The sequence below is a fragment of the Rissa tridactyla genome, chromosome 5 (genome assembly GCF_028500815.1).
Source record: "Rissa tridactyla isolate bRisTri1 chromosome 5, bRisTri1.patW.cur.20221130, whole genome shotgun sequence".
NCBI lineage: Eukaryota > Metazoa > Chordata > Aves > Charadriiformes > Laridae > Rissa > Rissa tridactyla.
This window is the reverse complement of record NC_071470.1, coordinates 50,099,647-50,127,580: the sequence shown is the minus strand read 5'-3', so window position 1 is coordinate 50,127,580 and position 27,934 is coordinate 50,099,647. Positions and strand designations below refer to the sequence as shown.

Sequence of the window (27,934 nt, the reverse complement as noted above, 5' to 3'; positions counted from 1 at the left end):
CAATATGTTCAGAAATAGGACGAACCATTGGAAAATATGTAGCTCGTGTTGTGATCTGTGGGTGTATGCTGAAATTAAATGAGACTGAAAACACCCTTGGAAATATGTCTGTGCCTCCTACACTGTTGATGCTCCTGTTTCTAGTTAATTAACATGTTTAGAGAGACTACCTGTCTCCTTGACTCGTCCCTCAGTAGTGAGTCCCTAGTTCAGCTTTGAGGTGCCCTTGTGGCTTCCTTGGCCCTCTTCCTGTCATACTGTGTTCTGTGTCCTCTGGCTGCCTAGACGTGGGTTGGGGCTGCTGGGTTTGTTCTCTTCCTCAGCCCAGAAACCACCGTCTCATCGCTGGTTTCAAGACCTCCCTGGCTGCTCATCAAGCTAGGCTTCTCCTGCAGACCTCTGCTGGGCTGCCCTCTGCTTCACGTGGCTTCTGGCATGCTCCCAAAATAAAGAAACAAATGCGTTTGACTCTGCCTTGAAACCACCCTTCCCTTAGCCTTCATTCTTCTTTTACTCCTTTCTCCTTCTCTCTGTTGTATTGGGCAAAATTTTCAAAAGAGCTTCATGTGCTGTGCTTGAAAATCACGAGTGTGTTGGTAGCTGGGCGTATCTGGAAATATGACTTGAATATAGGTTCCTGAATTGCCTTTGAAAATCTGGCACTCTGCTGCTTCCACTAGTGACAGGCTCATTTGTCTTATCTCAGGATGCTGCAGAGATGGAAGCATATGCTTAGCTTCGTGCCACCCTTTTTAATCTGACGGAATAAGAAAGACTGCACTTGGTAGTCTTGACTTCTGTGGGACAGCTTGTACTTCACAAAATTAGGCGCGTAGATAAGCTTAGGGCTTTGGTACACTTGATGCCTCTCTGCATGGTAGCATAAACAGCTCTGGTCCTCTAAAGTTTCTGTGATGGTCAGTACCAGCTGACTAAACCTTAGTAATTGACTTTGAAGCAAAATGAAAAATTGTGTAGCAGGTGGACAAAAGGAGGAGAAATGCTCAAGCAATTGGTTGTCATGACTCGAGACTATTTTTGCGCTCTAATAAGTTGAAAAGATGTTTTATTTGAAGTAATATGGTCATGGATAGCAGAGGTACACTTGTCCTGGAAAATGTACAAAGTGCGTGTAATACTGTGTATGCATGTCAGTTTCTAAAATCACCATGAATTGTAATAGTAATTTTTAAAAATAAAGGTGAAATCCATGAAATAAGCATCAGCGGCAGGTGAGTTAACAAATTAGTTTTGACTTTTTGATTGTACTGGGAGAAAGACTGAGTTCCTTCCCTTGGTTTTTCACTGGAAAAGGAGGAGAGAGAGGAAAGCCGTATTTTCTTTCTCCCGTTTCACAAGGACAAGGAATTTCATGGCTCAGTAAGTGGGGTTTGCTGCCTCATGTTGTTCAGTGTCTCCGTGTCCTTCAATTAGGGTAATTTCTCAAGATCTTATGATCTGATATCTGTCTCTGTTCTTGAAAGTACAGAAATGAACAAAGGTTTGGCTGTGCCCAGTGATAAGCATCTCTGATGTTGATCCACACCACATAATATATCATGGTTAATGAACAGGGACATCCTACCCACCAAATAAAACTGATACCACGAGGCCAATAGCTTTGTTTGTTGTCAGAGCACAAACCTGTGTTCAGCATATTTTGTGGTGGTTATTAGCATCTTTTTAGTTTGGAAGGGATGGAAAATCCTTCAGTAAATGGAAAAGTACCTGTCAGTCTAAAGCCGTAGTGGGAGCCTCAGAGAGGCAATTAGTTCTCAAGGGCATTCCCTAATTAGGTGGTGGTGTGATGGTGGTGGAAGAGGTGTGTTTTTTCTGAGATGGCTTTGGCTTTCCTTATCATAACTGCAAGCAATTTATAGTGGAAAACACTATGTGCTACTTGTTTTGTTATCTAAAGAGAAGTATGTTAGGAGGTGAATTTTAATGGTCTGGCTATGTGGAAATCAGTTGTGTTTTGTTTTTCTTTAAGCTTCATGAAAAGATAATTAGTAATCAAGTCAGAGACTGTCCAGTCCACTTTGATCAGTGCAAATACAAATCCAATTAAATTCCTTATTGTTATTCTATTTAATACAGCCTTCAGAAGCATCCTGAAATTTTGCAGTAGAAGTAAAAATAATAAATCAGATTTTTTCCTGTTACCAAGCTGATTCATAATAGCGGTCATGACTGTTTTTATTCTGTATAGCTCTAAAAAAATTTTTGAAATAAATACTTGTGATAAATAAGCAAATAAGTTTTTTTTTCTCATCTGCTTCATGCATATTTGATATTTGACTTTTCTAAAGGAGTTAATTTCTTAGCTGTAAAAGAAAAGAATATCATTAATCGGTTGAAATGTTTGGTCCTGTAATTTGACTGGCATTTTAAACTTTGGCCTGCTGTCATGAAAGAATTCATATTAAGTCTGCAGTACCAAAACAGATACATAAAAATGAATTCTTCATGCATATGAAAAAGGCTTCTCTCACCAGGTACTGTATTATGCATGTCATGTAAGGCAGGAAACCTAAGCTTGGAAGCAGATGAAATCCCACGAGTTCAACTGTATGAAGTGGCAAGTACATACATACAAAATTCATTTCCCAAGATACATGTGGGATAAATCAAGTTTATTAGCCACAAAAATGTCTGGTTGTAAAACAGAAATCATATTGGGACTTAATGGTTAAATTCTCAGGAGTCACTTTCAGATATTTTTATACTGACTCCTGATTTACACAGCTAACCACTTTTCAAAGCATTCTACCCCTTCAATACTGTGCAATCCAGCCCTGGAATACTTCTGGGAAATGAAAAGTAAAAACAAAGATGAAACTTCTGAAGCATTTGTACATACCTTACACTGTGTTCAAAGCTCTGCCTTGTTTCTGCCTTGTTTCCACTGTGCTTTCCTCGCAAAAATGTTAGGGAAGTGTAAAATGTTCTCTGTTCCTGCAACACAAGAACGTTTTCCTGCCAGTCTTCTGCTCTGCGTGGTGGTAGCAGGGTGGACAGCGGAGGCAGCAATTAGTTGCTGAACCATTTCAGCTGCAGCCTGTTTTATTACATCTTCTTGACTAAAAATGAGTCTTGAAGACTGAGCAAGGTTTGGTTTTGATTGAATGCTGGGTGAGTCTCCTTGCTGAGGATCATAACATCCTCTGAATGAAAAATACCTTGTTACCCTGAGCTTGGGGAGGATGTCTGTATTCCCATGGTAAGCCAGCAGCTACACTGGGACAAGGCAATCTGTTACACAGAACACAAAGGATTAGCGTTTAGTGTGAGCTGACTTTGGCTTTGTGGAATAAAGACATTCTTCCAACCACTAGAACTGTTTTAAAACCTTAACATACATCTCTAAGGAAAAATCAATTACCCAGTAACAGTCTTACAGCATTAACACCACCAACCTATAAGGCTGATAAATAAATAAAGTACTATAATTGCATGGCTATCCTCATGTTAATGGACACCGCTTATAGTTAGATCGGTGAGCAAAAACTTCAGGGCCTGAGGTCTTCTGTCTGGAAATGCTGTTGCACAAAACCCCAAGAACTCTGTATACGGGAGAATTTCAGTGAAATTTCATTTTGATGGAGAGTAGAAATTAATATTTCCAAGTGTTAAGGCATCCTGTTTTGGCATAAAGGGAAGGAAATACTGAATTGTTTTCAAAATTTTGCTTCTATTAATATGTAAACTCAAGATTTTGGTGGGTTCAAATTACTTTTTGGAAAATGTTTTGGGGGTGGAGGAGAGGAGCAAAGAATTTTGCAGGTTTTGAGTTGAATTCCAGAAGCAGAACACAATTAAGTAGAAGCTCTGTGTGAGGCCACGTTTGTGCTCACTGCCTGGGTCTGTATAAACACAGCATCTGTGAAGTTCATGCAATTTTTGCTTTAAAAAAAAAACAACAAAAGAACAAAAACCAGCATGAAAGAAAAATGATCTTAGTTGTACTTTGATATCACTCAGTTCGGTATGGGAAACTTTTATACATACTTAAATCCTAGAAGACTGTACAGTATAACAAAGCTATTTTCTAACATCAGGCCAAGTTTTGGCTCGTTACGGAGTGTAACACTGCCCTGAACAGCCTTTTTTCCATAAGCAGGGCTCCTTGCGTAGGACTTAGAACAGAGTTGTCACTCCAACAAATGATACAAAATAGAGCTTTTCATGAAATGTACCCACAGAAAGTACTATAGTACTGTTATTCTACTAACACCTGCATTTCAGGAGATTCCTTGTTTTACTGTTCTTGCTTTCCTCTTTTTGAAGGTTTTCATGGGAGAGAAAACTAAAAGAAAGTATGAGGTGGTGTTTGGGAAGCAGAGATGATGTCCAGAAGAAGCATGGAAACAGGAGATCTGGTAGAGCTGGAGTTAAAGCAGATATGGCTATGTACCGTGTGGGAATAAACATGCTCCAATGCTGTTAGCTGTGGCCACTGCTGATTCCGCTTAGGAAATCAGTTAAAACATAAAGGTGTGCATGAAACAGTGCCAGTGGTGGCCAAGCTGAGCCTCAGGACAAAGGTGCAGGTTCTCTGAGGAAAATTGAGGGCTTTGGAGGATTCTGTGTCTGAAGAGAAATAAGACTAAATTGTAGATCCCACTGCTTGCTCACTCACGTAAGTAAATTGGCAGCAATGTAGAAAACCATGTACATATGTTTTTTCTTCTCTTGTTTTTCCTAGACACTAGAAATGACACACAGAAGGAAAGTAACTTGAAAGAACTCCTTAAAGAACTGCCTGATGCTCATTACTGCCTGTTGAAGTATCTGTGCCAGTTCCTGATAAAGGTGGCTGAACATCATGTAGAGAACAGGATGAACCTTTGCAATCTTGCCACTGTATTTGGACCAAACTGCTTTCAGTAAGTTGGGGTTTTCACTTTTCCCTATATGTTGATGGTGAGTATAACAGAGCAGATGGCCAGAAATGTAGCTAAGAACCCGAATTTGTTTGAGTGATCAAACGGAGGCAATGACTAGGGCTTTGTGATAAATTTTAGTGCTAAAGCTATTGTTTGAGCTGAATGGGAATTGAGTTGCTCTCCCATCTCCTCTCACTATTTTGCTAAACATTTGGCCAGTTTTCTATTGCTGTGTTGACAGCAGAGCAGGAGTATAATAATGAATGGCTTTCAGGCCGTATAAGTGCAAGGAGACTTGTGCTCATACAGCTTTCTTCCTTTGCCATTAGAGAATATGGATGCTTCTCTGCAAAAGGCTTTGAGAAGGGATACCTGGTGGAAAAGGACTCCTATGCAGCACCCAGATGCTGTATAATTTCTAGAGGTGGATACTGCTTACTCTCTGCAGATTTGGCCTTGTGATCTGGTGTCTGTCCTCAAGATGCCGATGATTCTGGGCTCTTTGTCCTTGCAGTATATATAGAAACTGGTCTGGAGGTTATCGTGTTCCACTGGCTTCTTGAGACTTCTTACTAGACTCACTAGTTTTACAAGTTTCTTTCATTGGGCCCAGTTCCTTGGCACTTGTGGTGAAGACAACTTGTTGTACATTCTAGTGGAGCTTGCAGCAGTAGCGAGAAGAGTTATTTCCAAGTGGGAGAACGCACGTAAGAATCTTTCTGTCAAGTCACTGCTGTGATGCAGTGCACTGTTAGCATCTTCACCATGGTCTTGTCTGTAATACACCCCTTGGCTGGCATCCAAGATCTGAGACATGGGAGACATGTAGGGAGTTTCATTCAGTCATCAGTCTTGAAAGAGGTGTGATATCAGTGAAAAGAGACGACTGAGTTCCTTGTAGCAAATGTCAGATTTATATTGATCCTTTTAAAATTTCACTCTGGAATAATACTGAGTTGCCTAATGAGACTTAGATTAGATTAATTGCATAATGAGACTATCTCCCTAGGCTTCTTCTGTAGCCAATAGAAAGAATAGACTTTTTTAAACAGAGAAAAGATAAATTAGGTTCCTTCTAATGTATAGAGCCAGTTCGACATACCTAGGCTAGATGCTGCATGCTCTCTTTTTAAAGGAGCATATTTTTTTGCATTGATTAGGGAGAGAACATGTGGAGATGAGACATTTAAACCAAAGCTTGTCCTTATGACTGCACTGCTGCCTCGTCTTAAGATGCTGCTCATGGATGATGAAGGCGAATGTGTCGGGATTAAAGCATTTGCTGTGTTAGTACAAAATATTTTCAAAACAATTGTCTTCCTCTCCAAAAGAAAGAAAACTCAAAAGACAGTAGTATGTGCAGGAACACATGAATATGAGAGTTAGTGGAAGCACTATACTGCAAATTTCTGACAAGAAAAAGCAAAACAATTTTTGAAGATTACATTTGTATGGGCAGTTTGAGAATTTCTGTCTAAATGTATTAGCAGAGTTAAGAACAAACAAAATAAATTAGAAGAATCTGAGTCCAATGGCTAAATCTCTATGACTCAAGCTCCTAAGTGGCTATTAGAATAATTTTTAGTTTACTCATCATTTCATTTAGGAAAGTTTAAAATCTATCTCTGTGTACTTTTTGGTGTAGAACGCAGAGAGTTGCAGTTTGGAATTGCAATTCGCATTCCTAAAATTAAACCAAAGCATACTTCTTAAAAGCTGCATAGTTGTTGCCTCAACTGATCTCTGTTCCTAAGATGGCATAGAAAAGATGTAGTACTTTTTGTAAGGTATAGGGCCTGCATGTAAGATGGCCGGAATTGTATCATTCCATTGCAGAAGACTGAGAAAGGCAGAGGTCACTGGAGATGAAAACACAAGGCCTCCTGTGGCTGTGTACAAATTTATTTCAATTTGTTATTGAAATAAATGCTCATGTAGCAAAAGAGGCAGTGAAAGCAAAGCTTGACACTTAACAAATGGCTAACACATTTTTTAGAAGACTCGAATATGTCAGAATTATGGATGTAGATTTTTATTTAAACTAAGTTTGACCATCTGGTACTTCAGCTGTGTGTTTCGTCAGCTCTTGATCTTTTCAAGGTAGTTTCAGGATTGTCCAGACACAAAGGTTGTGAGCAACAGTTCAAATACCCTCTTCTCCTGTGTTAAGGGATACAGTCTTAAATTGCTGGAACCGTGACCATCTGTATCAACAAAGATTTGATAGGAGGAAGAGAGAACTTGCAGCACTGGACTTCAGGCGTTGGGCTTAGCCAGCTGGTTGGCCAAGCAACCAGAGGGAGATCCCCAGAACGCAATTCAGAGCTCTGGAGTAAGGCTGCCTGATGCCTGCTTGACAAGAGCTGTCTTACTACAGGCAGCCCCTACAGAGACTAGCTGCAGAAATTAAGTATCAGCAGGTAGTTAAAGTGAACACTCCTTTTGCTTTGAGCTGTTTGTTCAGAGCAGTGCATGGGGTGTTTCTCTTGGACAAGGAAAGAAGGCTTCACATCCAACCGTCAGCAGTTACACTGCTGAAGCAGGAAGATCTGAGATTTTTCTGTCAGAAATGCACACTCATGTCTAAAATCAGCATTGGAGTCTATGTAGTTAACGCACAGTGTCATAGAAGATAAAGTCCATCCGATTATACCTTCCACAACGTATTTTTAGTCGTTTTAGCTATTTAAACGTATTATCTCCTACTCTATTACTGAAGCTGTTTAACAATTGAATAAATCTCACTGTTGGGCCACTTTCCAGACATTTTGACTTAATTTTAATTCTCTTCATCTTATTCTGTTTTTCTATATCATGTTCTCAGTAATTTATCTCATCTCCTAAACTTTCAACCCTTATTACTTTTATCTTATCCACTGCTTCCCCTGCTTCCTTATTTTATGTTTGACAAACTGCAGTGGTGCTTTTCTAGTGAAAGGTTATCTTGTGCTTTCTTTATTTCTAATTAATATAAGAGGGGAGGAAATGACTATTTGCATTCTTTGTAACGAAGTGTGATGTAAGATGTATGAAAATGTAAAGGGTAAGGTCAAACAGCTCAAAAAAGGAAAATATGATGGTTTGAGATTTAGGGCGCTGTTTTCTTCCAAGTTGCATTGTTCTGATTTATTGTGATGGAAACCAAAGGTCAAGTATACAGAGAAATACAACCCTTGAGGAACAATAAGCATGAAGATATAGGAACATAAACAGTTGTCTTTTCTGTCACTGGGCTAATTTGCGTGGAGTATTAGCATTTGCAGCATGGTTACTCGTGGAAGAAATTATTGTCCATTGACCTGAATTTCAGCTCCTGTAGAGCTGTAGCCTTAGTTGTGGCCTGCTGTGCGTCTCTGCTTGGCTCTCACAGGTTGTGCTGAAGGAGAGGACCAGCTGGGTTTTCTTTCCCTTCCCATGCTCTCTTGGAGCTGAGCGTCAGAGGGACTGTTGTACTCATCCTGTCCTTTTGTTGGGAGGATAAGAGGTGTGAGGTCTACCAGTTACAGAGTAAGCAGAGGATCCATTTGCATCCTTTTTTGTAGTGCTCTCTCAAAGGATGACCTGTGTGTGGCCTCCATCATTCAAGCCCTCACTAATCTGACTATGTCATTCCAACAGAGATTAAGCATGTTGTAAGGGATTGCTCCATCCCCAAAAAAGTGGCTGGCAAACGCATGAGTTAGATGATGACTACGTAATAGAAGTTACCTGAAGGGTTGTACAAGAAAGCATTAGGTATGAAGAAAAGGTAGATTGTCTGTAGGGTAGCTGTAGGTATTTCAGAGATTCAAAAAGATCTCCAATGTGTTGCTGAATTTGTAATAATTAAAATCTGATCTAAAATTCTGGGTGAATGCCTTACCTTGGTTTCTAGCAGCTTTGAAGCCTACACGGATTGGGTATATGAAGCTGAAGTGAAAGCAGAGGGTCTGAACTGGAGCTCCGCAGTGAGTAATGTTGGCCTTTGAAACATTATGTGGATGGACTTGGTTTTCACGCAGTGCAGTCCCAATCCTACATTAGTCTTAAAACCAATTCTAAGTCCAGGATCAGGGTCAAAGCGAGTACTGAAAATTGTTGTTCTAACATTCATTATTGCAAATTGGAGCACGCAACATAACCTTTCTTACAGGGTTTGTATAGATTTTAAATACTGCATTTGCCATCAGGGTAAAGGAGCTGTTTTTCATAAGAATTCAGTATGCTATACCCTATGATGCAATTTTAAAGCATCAAACATAATATAGGAAGGCCATAAATGTTCTCATCCATAATCATATTAAATACCCAGCAGTGCTTGCCTCCTCTTTGGGAAGTGCATAGGGGACTATATTGCTGAGCCTTTCAGTGATAGGTTTTTGTTTTCTTCTCCTCTTTCTTTTCTGTTGTGTACCCAGCTTTGTCATATGGAGTCCATTGAATGCCTGATACGTAAAATAAACTCATGATTGCTAAAGATGCATTGCTCTCTTCGTATGTGGAGGGCTGTTCTGGCCAAATTCCATCTCAAGTCCTCTGTTCTCTTAATGAACACTCACTCCTTGAAGTTTCAGTTGAGAAAGTTTCTCTTTTATGATCTGTCCAATGCCAGGTGTCACGATATTTCCTATTATATCTCTTGAATGAAATAGTGATTATTTCAATAGGAAATGTTCTGTGGTTTGGTTTTGGCTTTTTTTGGTTGGGTATTATTATTATTATTCTAAACCTTTTGATATATACCTTTGTTGAAAAACTCCACGAAAATAAGTTACGGCCCTGGGTTGAAAATGTTCTTCTGATCTTGATTGAGGATTGGCAATAAAGCATACACACAGAATTTACATGGAAGAGCAGTTTCACTTGAAAAACTACTATCATAGAATATCCTGAATTGGAAGGGGCCCATGAAGATCATAGAGTCTAACTCCTGTCTCCACACAATGCAACATAAAATTTAAACCATGTATCTGAGATTGTTGTCTGAATGCTTCTTGAACACTAACAGGCTTGGGGCCATGACCATTTCCCTAGGGAGCTTGTTCCAGTGCTTGGCCACTCTCTTAGTGAAGAACTTTTTCCTAATATGTGCAAAAGAAAATGGTGTTTGAGTTCAACAGTACAGATCAGATACAATCACAAGGAGCATTTTTGAAGAGGCTCCGTCTAGAAATATTTGGAGATGGGAATGACGTGCTTTCTGCATGGGTGTTAGGCTATGAACTGACCTTTGTCTACCTTTGTGTAGGTTGCACTTTCAAAGCTGCCTACTACCACTGTAGTTTCCTGATGAAAAATTGAGGTTTTGCTGGAGCAAAAGATTTGGCGTATAAATTAATCCAGTCAGTAAAGTCTTTGCCGCGGCATCACTCTAATGGCTTTGCATTACTTGCATTGCCTGCCTTTTGCATTATGCCTCTGCTACAAGTGATGTAGACAGAAATGGAATTACTGAGTCGATTTAGACTCCTAAATCTGATGTTATAGAAAACAATCTAGAAGAGATTTTAAAAGGTAGACAGATGCCTCATGGGATTCTCCAATGTCTCAGAAGCTAAGATTCTTCTATAAAATAGCAGTGGTGACATATGTCCTTGCATTTGATCCAAACTGGTGAGATGTAAGTTTGTAAACGATGCAGAGCATGTAAATGACTCGCACACACTGAGATAAACACCTGCCTCAACTTAGTGTTGCTGTGTCTTTAGCTACCTGTTAGCCTCTGATCTTGCAGCAGAGTCTGCAGATTTGAATACGTGCCTGTTTTCAGCTGCAGCAGTTTGTGGTCCAGTGTGCTAAGACAAATCACTTTGACCAGCTGAAGAACAGGTCCGAGTTGTGGCCACAAGGCCACATCTGTTATAGACACCATCCCTAGAGGTGTTTAAGAAATGTCCAGATGTGGCACTTCAGGGCATGCTCTAGTGTCAGAGATGGTGTTTGGTTGGACTCGATGATCTCAAAGGTCCTTTCCGACCATAAAGATTCTATGATTCTATGACACAGTAATGTCTGTCTAGAGGGACAGAGCAGCCTGCCTGAAGTTGTAACCTCTTAAGATATACTGCAGCGCTGCTCTCAAAACCTCCAGTTTTGATTGTTGAGGGGCTCATGGGCATCTGAGGCACTAAGGAAAATGTTTTGCAAGGGATGGAGAAACAAAACACCCATGTACTGTTCCCTGTCCTCTGAGTCCCTTCATTTCTTGTGGGATTCCCTAGGAGAATGGTAAGGGGGCTTTGTGGTTCTCCTCTACAAAAGGTCCTGTACAAACAGCAAAAGTAGCAGTCTGAGAAGACAGAGCATACAGCCCTCGGTGGTTTGTAAATTAGGATTACAGTACTGTCATTCCGAGCGAGCTACTACTGCAGAGCCACTTAAGGAAATGGTAATGTGCATTCTTCATCTCAGACAGGGTGGGGTCTAACACCGTTGGGAATTCGTAATGAGATGCACAGTTTCACATGGAAATCACCGGTTCTCAGTTGTGAGAAGGAGCTGTCAGCAGCTTCTGCCTGGGGAAATCAGTTCAGTGATCTCAGTCCAGTTTATTAAAGGCGGATGACTACACCCCAAGTCCTCCTGGCCCTCGTTTCCACTTGAAGTGAGTTTCTCAGGTGTGGTGGATGGTGACAGAGCCTGTCCCATGCCAGTTGCATTTGTGTTTGGATGTGTTACTGCACAACTCTCAATAGAGTCTGGCGATTTGCTCTCTCATGAGCCCACTCTGCATTTAGCCTGTTACAGCTTGTTCACAGGGACCCTGAGGTAAATTCATTTAAATAATGCATGAAATGTAAGTAATTCTTTCACAGTGTGTTTATCTGACCTCAGGTCACTTCAGTTCTGAGTAAGAGTTGTGACACAGGGCTTTGATGTGGTTTAACTCGTTTGAGACTAGCTTTCTTGAGCATCCCTATGGAACCAGATACACGCTTGGCTTAAAGTGGTCTGGAAGAACCCAAAGAACAAGTGGGTGCTGGACTGCGTGGAGCTGTGGCGGGTGGGCCGGGCATGCTGGTAGCACATTGTGCAGAAGTGTGAAATACTACTAGGTGTCATGTTTTGAAATAAAGGGCTAATGACTTGATCCTATTCCCAAGTAATCTTTTAACTTTTAACTACTGCTTTTTCTGCTTTAAAGTGGCTTCACCAATCATTTCACCCTTTAATATCCTGTAAAACTTGTGGTACTAATGCACCTTTGCCCTCGGCCCTGCTTGTCTGAGTCAGATGCTATTAATGCACATGCCTCCTTTAGAGAAAGCACATTTTTTCCAAATACTTGATGTGGAGCCATTGTGCTTTGCACACAGATCACTCTGAGCATCTCTCTGGGAAGGGCAGGGTGTCCGAGGAATCTAAGGGGGGACATCATAGAATTTGCTTTTGTCACTGCCTGTGCTATGTATCTGCTTGTGACTTCGCAAGCTACTACAATAACTCAGTGGGAGTTTTCCAGCTCAAATCTCTAAGATTGACCTGAACCCATCAACATTTTTTCTTCTAGAAATGACCACAGAAAGTACAGGTTTATGCCTCCCTTCTAGAAAATGTGTTTCTGGTAGTGAAACTGATTTTCCACTGCTGTTTCTGGTGCTGATACTGAAGTAGTTTGTACATAATGTGCCTATAAGGGGATCCAGTCCTGCTGTTGAGGATTTTGTAACCAGAGTAAGATGTGCATCTGACTCTCTAAGCGACGCAGTCATAGTGCCTAATTAACACGCAACTTAGACATTAAGGAACCATGACTACTAACACAGTTTTGCTGAAATGTTTTAATAAGGTCTTCACAAAAGAAAATGAAAAATTTCCAAGGAGTAGGGTGTGCATCATCAAAGTGGTAGTGTGAGGAATCCTCTCTCATAAGACTGGGTTTTTCTAGTGAGTTGAAGAGAAATTTGTGGATATTACAACTTTTAAGACTAAGAAAAGCTAAAGTAAGATATTCTTTTTTTTGCATACATTTTCAGCAAAGTCTAGTAGGCTGGTAGATCGTGCAGTGTGGCAACAGATGGGTTTTAACTTGTATAAATATGTAGGGTGGTGCATGCTCATAATCTAAACTTCATATATAGCCTGAGCTGAAGATTTATTGCAGGGAAAAGGTCACCATGGATAGCTCAGAGAGTATAATAGTCTTTGCCATGATGGAGGTCTAAAAAGAGCAATTAAAGGAAAAAATAAATGAGAAACTTTGTAAAATATGCCTGTTTAAGTGGCAGAGAGATGGTAATGGATAAAGTATGTTACACTAATATTAAAATGAAACAATTAATGCTGCTCTGGTTGATTACATTCCAAGAGGGGTGATAAAAGAAGACTAAAGCTGTAAGCTTTAGCCCTGTGTTCTGCATATGCATCTCACCATACACGTACAGAATTGTTCAGAATAAGGTGTTGGACTTTTCTCAGATTTGATTTCATAAAGGTTAACTGACAAAGTAATATAGAGAAGGGAGGGCAAGAAATGTATGAAATTGTGCTGAAATTAAATACTGTTTGTGTGCTTTGTGGAAACTTTATAGGCTGGACTGTTTTTCAACCAGGAAGAGTTTTTTGGTGTTAGCTGTGCCAGTAGGGAGGTGTTGGCTGTAATTCCCAGCAGATGTGGTTTAGGTCAAGGTTCTGCTCTGCAACTCATTGAAGCTGTCTGGAGTCTTTATTTTGACTTGAACTTGCTCTATTACATTTCCAGTCCATTTCCTGGGAATGAAGTTCATGGGGTGTCAGCCTTATTTCAGTGGTACCCTGTTTTGGAGAAACACATCAGGAAGGTAACAGTCAGGATTTGCCTGAATTATCAAGAAAGTTTTGTGCCGTGACAACTCTATAGCACATCATTTAGCATTCAAAGTAAATTTTAATTTGCTGATTATAGTAAGCAATGCTTTACTTTGAAATTACATCCCTGTAAAATAGCTCAGGTGGCATTTGCTTAACTTTTGGGGATTTGAGTTGTTTTTTCCTCTCGTACAACCACGAGTTGTCCTCAGACAAAAAACGTTTGAAACTTTTTTTTGTTTCTGTTTTTTTTTTTGCCGTGCTTCTTCCCCTTAAATCTTTTCCCATGTTTTCTGTACCTCCTGATCTGCAGTCTCTGCCACTTTATAAGATCCTTAGAAAACTAATATCCATGCAGCCACTTTGTGGATTATTGAGAGGAGAATGTATCTACTGGAAATACTGTACAATGGGAAACACTGGATGACTGGAGAAGCGTTTTAAATGCTGAAGAAGTCTTCAGAGATCTTACTTTTGCATTAAAACAGAATTCTAAGTCAGTTTTAGTCACCAAAGTCCTTTAAATGTGCAGAAAGCCTACATTCCAGCAGATGATCATTAGATGCTTCAATTAATTGTGCACTCTGTTGTGAGTAATATGTCTTTTTACCACATGACAGGGTTGTGTGAAACACATAAGGAAGGCAAAAGAGCATAGACTGGAATATGACACTTCTTCCACGTTAGTATCTTGCACTTCCTTTTGTGTGTGCCTTTAAGGTCTGTGGCAAGCAATTCCTGGCTGCACAGGGGCCTGTTTCAAGAGAGCAAGAAGTTGATTCTTCTGCAGCCAAGTAGTTGGTTATTCTTACAGAAAGTGGAGGTTAGAAACCTGTTTTTATATGAATCTCTTAGGCTCTTCTGCAGAAGGCAGCCATGTTTTAAAAAGCCTGTGAGTTACGAGCCTACCTTCAATAGAAACGGCAACTCGAAAGTTAGATTAAGAAATCTGTTGTACAGCATGGGGTTGTCTGAGGCTGCAAAGATCTTGCTTAACTTTTACTTTTAGTGTTCTGCTCAGGATGTGGGGGTTTTTTAATTTTTTTGACTCATCCTTCTTGTATACCTTTGGGGTTATCACAAACCACGTTTTTGGAGGAATCTGACTTTTCTCATTAACAGTTCAGAGCATTTAAATGCCTCAGTGCTGTCTGTGTTGCAGTCATGAACCCAACGTTTAGCAAAGTTGGTGGTATCTCATTTGGTGTTTGTCTCAATTAGATTTCTACCTCTATTCTGTGGAGTAGATAGTTTGACCAACAGATACGGTATTTAATATCAGTAAGAAAAACTGCAAACAGTGATAGCTGTTAACACCATAGACACAGTCCTCGGTTGCGAAACAAAGTTTCCTCTGCCTATTTGCCATCCTGTATCCGCAACTGAAATGTTACAGAGGCTCTATGCGGGAAATTTTGTATGTTGAGTACCTATAACGCTCTGCTCTGTGTTACATCCAATTTTAGCGTGCCCTCTGGATTTGAAGGTATAAAAGAACAGGAGATCTGCAACAAGATAATGACAAAAATGCTGGAAAATTACAATACCTTGTTTGAATTGGAAGGTTTGAAGAAGGATGAAGAAAAGCCTGTGTGTGAAGAGCTAGCAAGAATTATTTTGGTAAAAGTGAGTATCTCTAATATTTCATTTTCTTATAGCAAATCAATAATGCAGGCTTATTGCAGGCTTCAATTCAGAAATCATTTAGGTAAGTGGGAGGCAAGCATTGTTGTAATAATGTTCTGTGCTATTGATGGTATACAGTTTGCAAATCGATTCTACCAACAGGCTAGTTTTCATTACTAGTCTGGAATTTGATTCTGTTAAACATCTTTATTCTTTGTTAGCTACTCACTGTTATTTATATAGGAAATATGTCTGTTTAAAAATTAAATGTTTTTAAATGAGGCGGCAAAATAGTTCTAGGAAATATTCAAGCATTCTGCCATGGTGATCATTTATTGGGGTACATCAGTGATGATAAGCTTTCATACTTTAGGATAGTATGAGGCCTCTAGTCTTGGGCACTACGACGTCTGCTTGTCTTGAACACGTACCTGAATTTAAAAATCACATGTTCTGACTCAGAACAGCCATTTCTGAGTGCACTTGAAGAGAAGCATTAAATAGTAGCTACTATTTGAAGAAAGTACATTGGACCTGTTAAATAAAAGTGATATAATTAAAGTATAATGTCTTTGGTGGGAGGAGGGCATGTGTGTAACATCAGAGGATTCTAAAATTCAGAAAAAGTCGACAAAAATAAGTAGGGCAGCCAGAAGTGCCTTGTTCTGGCTTGTGCTGTCTCTACTACAGGAAGCAACCTGAAGTTTGCGCAGAAAACAGTCATGAGGGTGGTTTGCAATTGCCTTATTTCTTTTTGTGTGTTAGCTGTGCAGATAATTACTCCTGTCCAAGATATGAGCTCTTGAGTGTGGGACGGTTGAACTACATGCCTTCCTTTGGTAGGGTTTTGCAAGCACCCACTGATAAAATCACCATATCCTTCACTGGCTGGAATGGAAGTCGTCAGAAAATAAGTTATAAAAATATAGTGTCTTTCACCTTGGCAGAACAAGAAGTTTAGTGTGAGCCCAGGTTCTGGCAGTGAAGTGAAATCAGCTGAAAACACCTCTGCCTTTGCAGTATATTGCGGGAGGGTCTGTTGAACCTGAACTGCAGGGCAATCTGTACAAGTCAGACCCTTTAGAAGGGTTGGTTCTTTTCTTATGTGGTGAATCAGAGGAAGTCTTTAGTTTTTTAGTCTTTTAACTGCTACTAGCGTTCACCTAAAATGTTTCTATGGAAGGAGATAGAAGGACTGATGACTTGCAGTGTCCTTCCTGATACGTGTTATTGAAGTCACAGTAGCTTCTGCAGTGTCCTCCCTGATGTACGTTACTGAAGTCACAGTAGCTTCTGGGTAATGGAATTAATCTGCCTGGCAGATGAGAGTGATGTTTAGCAGCTGATGGTCACTTCAGTAACAAAAACAGGTTAAGAAGAACTAAATTGTAAAAAGCTGCAGTACTTTAGAGCCCAGAAGAAAGGCTTCAGATCTGCCTCCGTCTCCTTCAAGCTTCAGCCAGTTGCAAAAGCCAAGGTAGTCTTTCACTTCTAAGGACTTACTAGTAATTGGGAATGCATAAAGGTGGAGATCTGGGAAATTTCCCACAGCAGTTCAGAGATCTGAGCTATCAAAGAGCATGGTGACAACCAGAATTACTCCAACAAAATAGCCTGAAAGATAGTTACTCAAGTGAGATGAACAATGTTGCCTATTGCTTAGCCTCAGGAGACAGCTGACTGCCTGAGAGGAATGAGCCACTCCTAAACACAAGGGCTTACATTGTATTTGTGTCTTTGGATCTTGTTGACAGCTTCCAAATTCAGTTGGCAGTCTGCTGCAAAAATTTGACCTTGTTCCTTGTCCATCTAATTTGGGCGGGAAGTTTTCTAGCTTAACAAAGACAAACACTCAAACACAAGAAATACAAGCATCTAACGTCATGTAGCGAAGCCACATAAGTGCTTGTTGGGATTGACAGGTGGCACTTTGAAAGGATGCTTTATACCATTCCCAAAGGTTACTTTTCTTGTATCCTAGCGGATATCCCCTATCCTAGCCAATTTGTATAACAAATTAGAGATGGTGCACTCGAAGAGAAAGCCAAGTAGTAATAAATGAGATTCAGTAGAGAAGTGTGATTGCCAGTTTGTTAATGTGTGAACTATTACGTACGGTAGGAGCTGGCTGATCTGTGTCATAAAAGAACAATGCCTCAGAGAATTATTTTACATGACCTGGGTCACATTGTTCAGAAAATAGCAAGCCATTTGTAAGCAAAGTTACTGCTTCTCCAAAAGCCATTGATGAATTCATATCTACAGGTAGCTAGAGAGAGATTCGCCAAGTAATCCTGTTAGAAGGAGTGAAAAACGTAGGATGCTCAGGACAACACTCTCATAAACTGAGGCCCTGTTGATTTTAAGGGTGTTGCATTCAAGCATGAGCCATGGTGGAATGGGGGAGCAGATGGCAAGGAAAGGGAAGAAAATGAGGGCCTGCCCTTTACCAAACTCAGCTGCATTTATCTAAATGGGTTATTTTAGCTTTTACATTGTGAGCAGCAGGAGGGTGAGGAGGGGAGATTTAGGTGACCTTGCTCACTTCCTTCTGGGGTATTTCTGTCATCTTCTCCTCCAAATCACTTGCTGTATTGCCAGTGTTTCACCCTGAGTCATTACACTGATACCTTTCCCATGATTGCTTTCACCCTCTCTCCTTCCTCTCTTTTCCATATTTACATTTTTCTCCCAAATTCCTACATCCCTGTCCTGCTATTCTTACCGTACTCAAATCTGCTAGCCCTTCATTCCCATTCCAGAGAGAAGGCTGGCAGTCTGTAGTGAAATGAAAAAGCTTCAGCACTCTTGATACTACGTGGCCTTCCATCACCTCTAGTCGTTGTGCAGACATTCTGTAGCCCATCCACAGTCTGTATTTCTTTGCCATCCTTTCTTTTATGTTCTTGAATGTGGAGATAGCTTTTCCTCTAGGTTAGTACAGTGCTTGTGGTAATGTGAGATGCCTTATGTGATCTCCTGGGTGTACAGTGTGAGGCTAGGGCTTATTGAGACACTTTTTAGACAAGCATTAATGCCTCCTTTCGTTTGAAATGCTGCTGTTTGTCTTACCCAAAGGTAAGGTTCCCAAAATGAGGGTAGAAGTACTTATAGGAAGAAATTAGGTTTTAGATTGTTTTAAGAGATTAACCTTATGATGGTCAAAGCCATCAGTGCTTATCCAGGTGTTTCTTGATTAAGAGAAAGAGCACCTATATGCATGAAACTTCTAATATGGGGAGAAGAATGCCACAAATTTGCCCGACTAACTTGAATCAAAACTAGAAACCTAGTAACAGTGGTTTAAAAAAGGAAAGAAACATATCAAATAGCACAACATTGAACAACGCACTACTCTAAGAGATCTAGTATGCTTTTCTAGCTTACTGCATTACAAAATTAGCCCTGCTTTTTCATATCTTTTTTTTTATGGCTTCGGGCTCTTACTTCAGTGCTGAAATCTCAACTAGAAAAACAGTCTCTAAAAGCATTGCGAGAATATTATTTGCCCCTGCAGTCTTTGGTCATTCTTGAGATGGCTTAGGTACCTGTTGCTTCACATCATCCCCTCATAATTATCTTTTTTTGAAGTTGACATCAACCCTAAATCATTAATTTTGAGCAAATACTGAGAAACAGGGGAGTAGTGTCTCATGCTGTTCCATCCCAATATGGGAATATACCTCCTGTCATGTACTCGGTGATATTTAACATCTTCCCGAACTTGCGTAACTCCTAACACTTCATGGTCTGGATATCTTAAGGCTTTCCCGCACTTTGGTCATAAAATCAGTGGATTTTTAAAAGCGGAAAGTACTGTGCTCTTAAAATGAAAACCAGAATATGTGGATCATTCAGATAAAGTCATGAAAGCATCAAGCTTCTCTTTGAGCGTTTTATTGGAAAGGAAAAACAGCTCAAGTGGAGCAAGTTGCATCTCGTCTACCATGTTGGTCATAGCTGGGGGAAATCCATGATGCTACAGACTTCCAGAACAAGTAAGAGCATTTCAATCAGTTACAGATTGCCACAGTTTAAAGGAAGTCTGTTTTAAGGAAGCCAAAAGTTGATAAAATTTAGAGATGGGGAAAAAGAGATGTGATTCTGTAGGGCTGTTGGTAGTTGAACTGCTATTCTCACTGTGTATGTGCACTGAGGAAGCACCGGAACACCTTCACTCCAGTTATATTTCTTCTTTCAAAGATTGCTCAGTCATTGGGAAAGACAAGTTGTGCCAGGCAAAGGGATTTCTTAGCTTGCTTTCTAGTGGATCATAAATCAGAAAGTAAGGGAGCTAGAAACGTTTGCAAGCTTCATTCCAGTCCTTGCTTTGTTCCCAGGATTGTAAAGCTTCCTCTTGCTCGTTGCTTAGGCATATGGTAGGATTATAGTTAGAAATGGTGGGGACTTTTTCTTTGGAAACGTCTGTGTTAAAAAAAAATTGCGATTTTCACAAAATAGAAAATCTGTCTTAGAATAGTTTCTATTTCAATAGGAAATTTAACTGTCAGGTTCATGATGCCTTCCCTGGAAGGAAGTTTCTCACTCCTGGAAGAGTTTCTCATTCCACCTAGGAGAATGAGATCCATGTGATCTTCCAGGCAGGTGGCCAGCAGGTGGAAGTATAACATGTACTTTCTTCAGAAATCTGTGTGTGTGTGTGTATGTATATATATATATATACGGAAATTCCTTCCCATAAAAGAATTATGAGGTTTGATTATTTTTTTCTTTAATTCCAAAATAAGTTGGGATTTGTTGGGGTTTACAGGTCTCATTTGCAGCCAGCTATTATTACAATCCTTAAGACTTTTATCCAAGCTTCATTTTAATTTCCTAACGCAGTGAAGGTCTGGAAGAGTCTCAGCCTGTTGATCAATAGGCTCTGCTAGTTAGAGAGAAGTGGGTGGAGAAGTGGGCTGAGTGTTCTGATTAGTTACCTGCTCTGTGTTCAGATTTTCAGGATTATAAATAGCTATTTTTTATTGGGCAGTGTTACATGTGAACAAATAATTCTATGACAGTATATCTGCACTGCTGTGCATTTATCACATTATAAATGCCAGGGTATTATAATAAAATGTTCTTTATGTTTTACTTTGGAACAGAATTCCTGGTGTGTATAGGTGCGGTCCTGATTGATAGATTTTTGTGGCACTAAACTGAATGATAACCCATGTGATGAAAAATTAGTCAGTCCTGAGTTGTGGTATTGCCAATTTTATCATCTTCTTGAATAAATAATTTTACAAACCCTAAAGTAACAACAAAACCAATCATTTTGAATTAGGACCTTTCATTTCCAAAGATCTTAAAGTGGTGTTCGAATTGCAGCTGCATATAGTCCTTTGTTGTACAGCTACCCAATGCTGTATTGTTACAACTGTAATGAAATGGGACCTTTGAATAACAGTGATTAGGCTTCTCTAATGATCAAAGATAGAATCATAGAATCATTTAGGTTGGAAAAGACCTTTGGGATCATCGAGTCCAACCATCAACTCCACTCTACAAAGTTCTCTCCTACACCATATCCCTTAACACCACATCTAAACGAGTCTTAAACACATCCAGGGATGGTGACTCAACCACCTCCCTGGGCAGCCTATTCCAGTGTCTGACCACTCTTTCTGTGAAGAATTTTTTCCTAATGTCCAGCCTAAACCTACCCTGTTGCAGCTTGTACCCATTCCCTCTTGTTCTATCGCTAATTACCTGTGAGAAGAGACCAGCACCAACCTCTCTACAATGTCCTTTCACGTAGTTGTAGAGAGTGATGAGGTCTCCCCTCAGCCTCCTCTTCCTCAAACTAAACAGTCCCAGATAGCTAGTGAAGAGGATTTTTATTTAGTTCTCTTGGAGAGATTTCCACTGGTTTCAGGTGAAACATGTCATCTTTAGTAGTATGATGTTTTAGCTCACTATTGTCTTCAAATAAAACATATAACCTATTACCTAGTCATGCATGCTTACAAGATTATTTATTTTCTAATTTTTTTCATCTTTTCCCTCTAATGCCTTCTTGAGAGAGCACTTCTAGTTTTAAGAACCAGTCTGCTCAGAACACATAAATGTTTGCACTGGAACACAAGCACTGGCATGATGAGTTTGTAGTGCTGTTCCTGGCTTGATTACATATTTGGGACAGGAATGCAAAAGGCTTTTCACTTTCTTCCCCCACTGGGTGATAGAATACAATCCCCTGTTCACTTGAGGTGGAAGAAAAAGCAAGTCTATTTCTAAGATTAAAATTATAACATTAAAATTAAATTAAAAATCAAAGTTAAAAGTCAAGTAAAATTATAGAAGTGCAATATTAACATCGTGAATATAATGTAGGTGCATTCTGATGACCTCTGAACAGGCAGATTTCACTCCCCGAAGAGCTACAGAAATTGGTCTCTTGCTGGCTTTTGCAAAAAACTAATAGTTTCAAAACAACCCTTTTATTTTAGATGCAATTAACTCCTTGCATTTTTATCCTGCTTGTTTCCAGTTTTCTAACAAAAGCTGCCACTTCAGCTGGGAGGATTAGTTGGCAAAATAGTTCTTTGTACTTCAAGTGGCAGCAAAAGTGCATGCACTGTGTTCTGCAAGCCTGCTCTTAGATTTCTAAGGAGGCAAGCAATCCACCACATGTAGCTGCATCTGTTTGTGCTTGGGGTGTACAAAGTGTGTGGTGCCCAACCCAGCCGGGCAAGGTCCTAAGTGCATTTTTTTATGTTAAGAAGAGTGCTCCAGCTGACTTTGGCGGCACTATTTTAAAAAGTGGAGTGTTTGCTTGCTCATTCCAATTGAACACTCAGACCAAATCATTCAGCCCTTGGTACGATTTGAGCCCTTCATCCCTGGGGAGAAGTAGGAAAGGTAAGATGGTCAAAAAGTTCTCTGTCTTGGCTTGACTTTGTTCCCTTTGCAGTCAGTTGTAAAGCTCCATCTCCACTGAAAGCCACGATGTTTTGGATTATTTCCCCAGACGTGTAAAGCAAGATCTTCACTAATAAATGTTTTTTTCCCTTCCTCGGCTGTTTTCACTTAAATACCTTAGCATGAGGATCTAATCCCTTGACAGGGAGAAACTGCTGAAAACTCACCGGCTCCATGTCTGAGTGGGCTCCCCCTAAATAAGTCTCCCTCCCTTGCCACCTTGGTGCTCTGGCCCCATGGTTATACATTCAGCAGACATGAGAGCAATCCCTCATTTACGTCAGGAAAAAAGGCATCCACTTCTAATCCATGTTATGCTGCCCTGGGTAAGCCTGCAGGGTCTAGATAGTTTCCTTTATTCTTCTTTCATGTCTGGGACCGTTTTAGCATCGTGTTAATGGTCAGCTTTCAGTACTGGATTAATTCTTTCCCATCAGGAGGCAGTGGGAACTGATCTTCTTTGAAAATCCTTTCTGAAGGTCTCAACAAACATTTTTGTTTCATTCAGTATCCCCTTATTTGGGCAGATCATGCCAGTTTTCTCCTGCCTGGGCCAGGGAGCCCCCAAGGGCAGGACTGGGTTTACATGGGAGATGTGAAAATGGGTGGAAAGTGCGTGAGGAGAAGGAGCACCTGTGGAAGTCTGTCTCTGGTTTTTTTTGTTTAGTCTTTCTTCAGCTAGCATTCACTTCACAGTTGTCCACCAGTGAGCAGATGGGCATGTTTATAGGAAGGGTATATAGTGATTCAGCCAGAATGACATTTTAAGATGCGAGCTGACAGGAAATGTGCAATATGAGATTTGTAGGGGAAAGTTTAAAGCCTCCAAACCCTTCACCTATAGCAGATTCAGTCTGGACTGAGGAGGATGGTTATGTTTAGGCTGTGATTCAGAACGGCAAGCAAAAAATCAGATGACCCCCAAACAATTTCTTGTGTAATTTTGAAGTAGTTTTCCAGTGCTTCTAGCTCTGCTGGTTTTGACAAGTCTGTATGTGTAGTATTAAAACAGAATTTTTCTGTTCCTGAATTTCATTAAAGCATTCACAAGATTGTAAGTCTGTCACTTGTGGTGTTACTAAATGCAATCCTGAATATTTACACAAATATGTTAATGCTAAACTCTATAAAGTAATAAATTATTATGCTGCTATTTCTTTAGCTAGGGTTTCACCAACAATATTTTCATTTTAACACATTAGGATCTAACACATTTAAAGGGAACAGGGGCATATAACAAACATCTCTTTCTATCCTGCTGTCCATATTGCTAGTATACTATAAAGTTTTTGAACCCAGCTGGCAAACTTAGCAGTTGAGATGCCTAGGAACCTTGCTTTTACTCTCTTAAAATTTTTGTTTAAACAAATACCCAGTGATGTTATTGTGCCATGATAATACCAATGTAGAAAAAATAAGATCCATATGTGTATGTGTGTCCCAGTCTGTATTTGCATGTGTTTTACTTGAAATGGTGTTCATTCATTGTCTGTTGTTGTTTTGTTGTGGGGTAGTGATTTTTTGGGGGGAGTGACATCATGATTTAGCACTTCAGAGCAGTCCCTCTCAGTCAGTACAACAACATATGAAAGGGAAGCATCAAAGAAACAAGGTACACTAAAATAAACATGTGAGCCCCTCCTCTAGCGGGCTGTTTCTGAGCATCCTTGGTGTACCCATGGAGAAAAAACAAGGTTAGGAGGAGGATGAGAATTTTTCTACTAAGACAAATCTCTTGGTTCCTGCTGTTCATATTTCCCAATGTTTATTCTGTTTCTCATTAATTAGTCGTTCAGTTAATCAGGTTACACAAAATGATCAGCATTATTCCCACTGTATAAATCAGCAGTCAGTGCTCTCTTTGTAACAAGGACATAACACAGGCAGTCAGAGCTGATCCAAAGAGGTGAGGTGTAAGACACTTTTCAGCCTGGGGGGGTTTAATTCTTGCTGACCTTTGCCATTAGCTTCACCTGTAGTACTTTCAAGGTGGGAGCTTCAGAAGGGCTCAGTGCTGGATTAAGTCTTTTTCCCATTATAGAGTAGTGAAATGCTCATTGACTTCAGTATAAGTCTTATGCATTTTTGAAAAGCCCTCCTTTGGGTACTCTGAAGACCACCGTTTGCCCAGGAGAAGCTGGTTGGCACACCCTGGTGCGCCTGTAACGTCCACTGCTTTGCAGGATTTCTGGTGCCCCAGAACATACTTGTAATAAACAGGGCTCAGGGCAGTCTAAGAGCAGCAGGAGTATGTGATGCAAGGGACGCAAGGGAGCAGACGCTCTGTATGTGTCTGAATATGTATGCTATTGAAAATCTGATCTATCCAGCAGATCCCAGCAGCATTTGACCTTAATTACCAGCAGTGAACATCTCAGTTTCACTAGTAAGAAAGGGGTCTGTTCTCTGTATGCACTGGTAATTAGAACAATATAGAGACATGTAGGACTCCCTAATTTACTGCAACATCAGATACTCCTTTTAAAAGTAACATTGCTGAATTCTATGTGTGAAAAAGTTTTTTCCTTGTGAGTATTTTGATTTTTAGATCAGAAATGCAATTTAGCTTTTCCAAAACTGAGCTTAAGCAACTGTAACATGAGCTGCAGGTCTGGAGAGCCTGCGTTTCTCCTATAGCTAGGTCATGTTTTTCTTTTAGATCGTACTTTTTCTATTTATGAGTAACATTACAGTAAATAAATAAATCAGACTCCGGTTTTGAAAATTGCAAGGGAGAATAAAATGTTCCCCTGGAACTGGTTTTAGCTCTGTTGTTACTGAGCATGCACACACACACACATATATTAGGTACACCCAGCAAGAGAGCAATGTTGTTGTATCACTTTGTATCGCTTTTGTTTGATTTGTTTTTTTTAATCTTAAATTTTGCTGCAGGCTCCTTATTTGTACCTCAGCCATGAGAAGCTGAGTTGTGGTTGTTAACCTATTGTATGACACCTTAACCCTGCCAGCTAATATATGATGGGCACTTGCAAATTGTGGGGATGGGCATGGAAGATGAATGTATTCACTCGGTGAAGTTTTCGTAACCTTTTACAAGTTCTAGCATTATATTTGATCCCAGCATTACCAGTTTAACTTTTTGCAGCATTCGGTAACTGGTCCTCCTGGACAACTGGAGACACATTTTTCTTTTCCTCCTAGAAAATACCATGATATTCCACAGATGTAGTTGCCAGCATGGAGGTCTGTCACAGGATTATTACTATGTTTATCATTTCCTTTTCTATATTGCAGTCCTCTCTAAAAATAATGGATTTCCGCATCTCTCTCTTGCTTTCGTATCACAATTCATGACCTTTGTATGTGTTTTGTGGCAATAATTGCAGTAGGTTAAGGTTGTACTGAAGCGAAACAGAGTAACCTTTAGCTGTTTATTAAGAGATATGGTCTCAGGTAAAAGGTCATATATATAAATAGTCTTGGGAGAACAAAAGGAAATGAAAGGGGAACTGAATAGGGTATTAGTTTCATATTGAAAAGCAGTGATGCGTTTTTTGCAAACTGTGAGATTTTGCTTTTTATTACTTCTGTCTGAAACACCTCTGCTGATTTCTGGTTATTAAAGTATAGTGTAAATAATATCAAGGTAGAACAGCATATAGATACCGAGTCAGTTTTGCTCTTCTTCCTATATTCCAATATCAACCAAGGCAAAAATCCCGTGTATAAATAATAGCTGTTTCAATGTTTGTGACATGGTTTATTTAGATAAGAGAACATTTAACAGCTTTGCTAACACTATTCCCCTTTCTAACAAGGATGTTTTCATAACTTTCTGGGTATAAAATGGAAAGGATATCTAATACATTGCGAAGAGATTATTTTTTTTTTAATTACTGTTCATATTACATCATTGTCTGTATTGTTCCTGAAGGTATCTGTGACACTGAGTGATGACTCTGTGAACTGATATCTGAATAAAAATTAGTTATTCCATCCAGTTAACATTCATGAAAATACCTGTCACCACATGAATTAGAAAATGCCTTTCAAAATCCCCATGCCATCAGCTACACAATTTTAGTCGTAAAAACATAGATTATTTGATGCTTTTCCTGTCTTATGGAGCCTGAATCAGCCATGAGCTATTTTGTGAGGGGAAGAGATTCCATATTTTCTCCTCATGAGTAGGAGGAAGACCAACTCTGTAATTACTGTGGCCCTTTTGCTTCTGCATTGGCAGCCTTGACAGTGCTGCTGCATGTCATGTCTGCACTGTCATGCTCCAGGGAATTTTGTGCAGGAGACAGCATTAGTTTGGGTAATATTCCCTGCTCCGACACCAAATGATGGGAGAGCCAAGAACTCTGAAATTCACTGTTTCTCCTGGACGGCTCCACGGAAGACACTGTTGTGCACTTTTGTTGTAGCCTAGGGAAGAATCGCAGGTGTGACCCTGCTGACACCTACCTGAAGCAAAGGCTGCATTGCACTGTTACATGGGGTGCTCCTGAGAGAAACAGAATATTCCCTTCTCTCTGGTGTACAGCTGCTGACCCAGTAAAGAGTCAGCTGCTGCAGGCTACCCCAGTGCAATCAGCTAATGCATCATTTCTGCAATCATTCGCAGCATTGAATTCACTGGATAATCCTCTTAATGGTTGCTCATCCTACATAAGAGTGGCTGTACTGGCTCAGACTTGGGATCCATCTAGCCTCCCATACTGGCTGTAAGCGAATGTCCAGGAAGGAGTAAGAATAGGGCAGCAAGGTGTTTCCTTCAATTACTCTACCAGTTCGTGACTATTCTCAGAGACTTTCCTGGTCCTGCAGTGGTTTGTGTATTTAGTGATGTCCAGAGTAATTGTCTTGTGTACCCCTTGCACACGTGTAAGCTTTTTGCTTCCACCCTGTCATCTGGCGAAGAGTGCCACAAATTGCTTCCTCTCACGAGAAGAACTGACTCCTTTCATTTGTTATAAATGTGGCTTTGGCTTTTACTAGTGTCATTTGAAGGTCAACTGGAGGGGTTTCCTTTTTTTTCTCTTGTTTTTTCTGTTTTTTTTTTAACTGAAGGAGATAGCAAACAGTCCATCTTCTCTCCACCACCCATGACTTTGTATACCTCTGTCAGATCCTCCCTACAAGCTATCATGATTTTTCTTTTCTAACGAAAAATTAATACTGACATTTGCGGCCTTAATCGTTGCACTGACAACAACTGTTTTTTCTTCAAAGCCACTGCATGGAGTCAGTGAGCAAACAATGGTGTAATAACTCTTTTCTTTTGGGGCACAAGGCCAAATACTTTGATGCAGTCGATTGGATGACATTTTGGTGAAGTTCAGAGCTGCAGTTTCATTATATCATAAGGGAATCTGACTCCCTGTTCCTGTAAAAAAAACTAATCTGTGCCTTAGTTAATAAAGAGCTTCACTTCGATAAAGTTCGAGTTTGTTTTAATTAAGGTCTTCTTGTAGGTATTAACAGCTAACAAAATAGATCTGATGCTTTCTAGCAACATTTAAAACTTGAACTGAAAATCCCACAGGCCAGTTTCCTCTGATTATGCAGTTTGTGAGGCCAAAAAGAGATTAATTACTGAACCAAGTAGGAAAGAGAGGGTAAGCACAGCAGTAATAATGAGATTGTTACATCTTGGAATACCAAGTGATCAACAAGTAAGTTTATCTCTATCATTAAAATAGAGCACAGTGTATAACCATTGTTTTTACTAACTCTTTTTTTCCTAATTCCTTCCTAGG

General features: G+C 39.9%; 1 protein-coding gene across 4 annotated transcripts in view; it reads left to right on the top strand.

Moving 5' to 3' along the window:
• Nucleotides 1-27,934, top strand: part of FAM13A (family with sequence similarity 13 member A) — a 135,298-nt gene that overhangs the window by 11,398 nt on the left and 95,966 nt on the right. For all 4 annotated transcript variants that reach the window (XM_054202355.1, XM_054202354.1, XM_054202353.1 and 1 more), the window contains exons 4-5: nucleotides 4,706-4,886; nucleotides 15,119-15,278. In XM_054202355.1, the coding sequence (XP_054058330.1) occupies nucleotides 4,706-4,886; nucleotides 15,119-15,278 (341 nt within the window). The remainder of the gene's footprint in view (nucleotides 1-4,705; nucleotides 4,887-15,118; nucleotides 15,279-27,934) is intronic.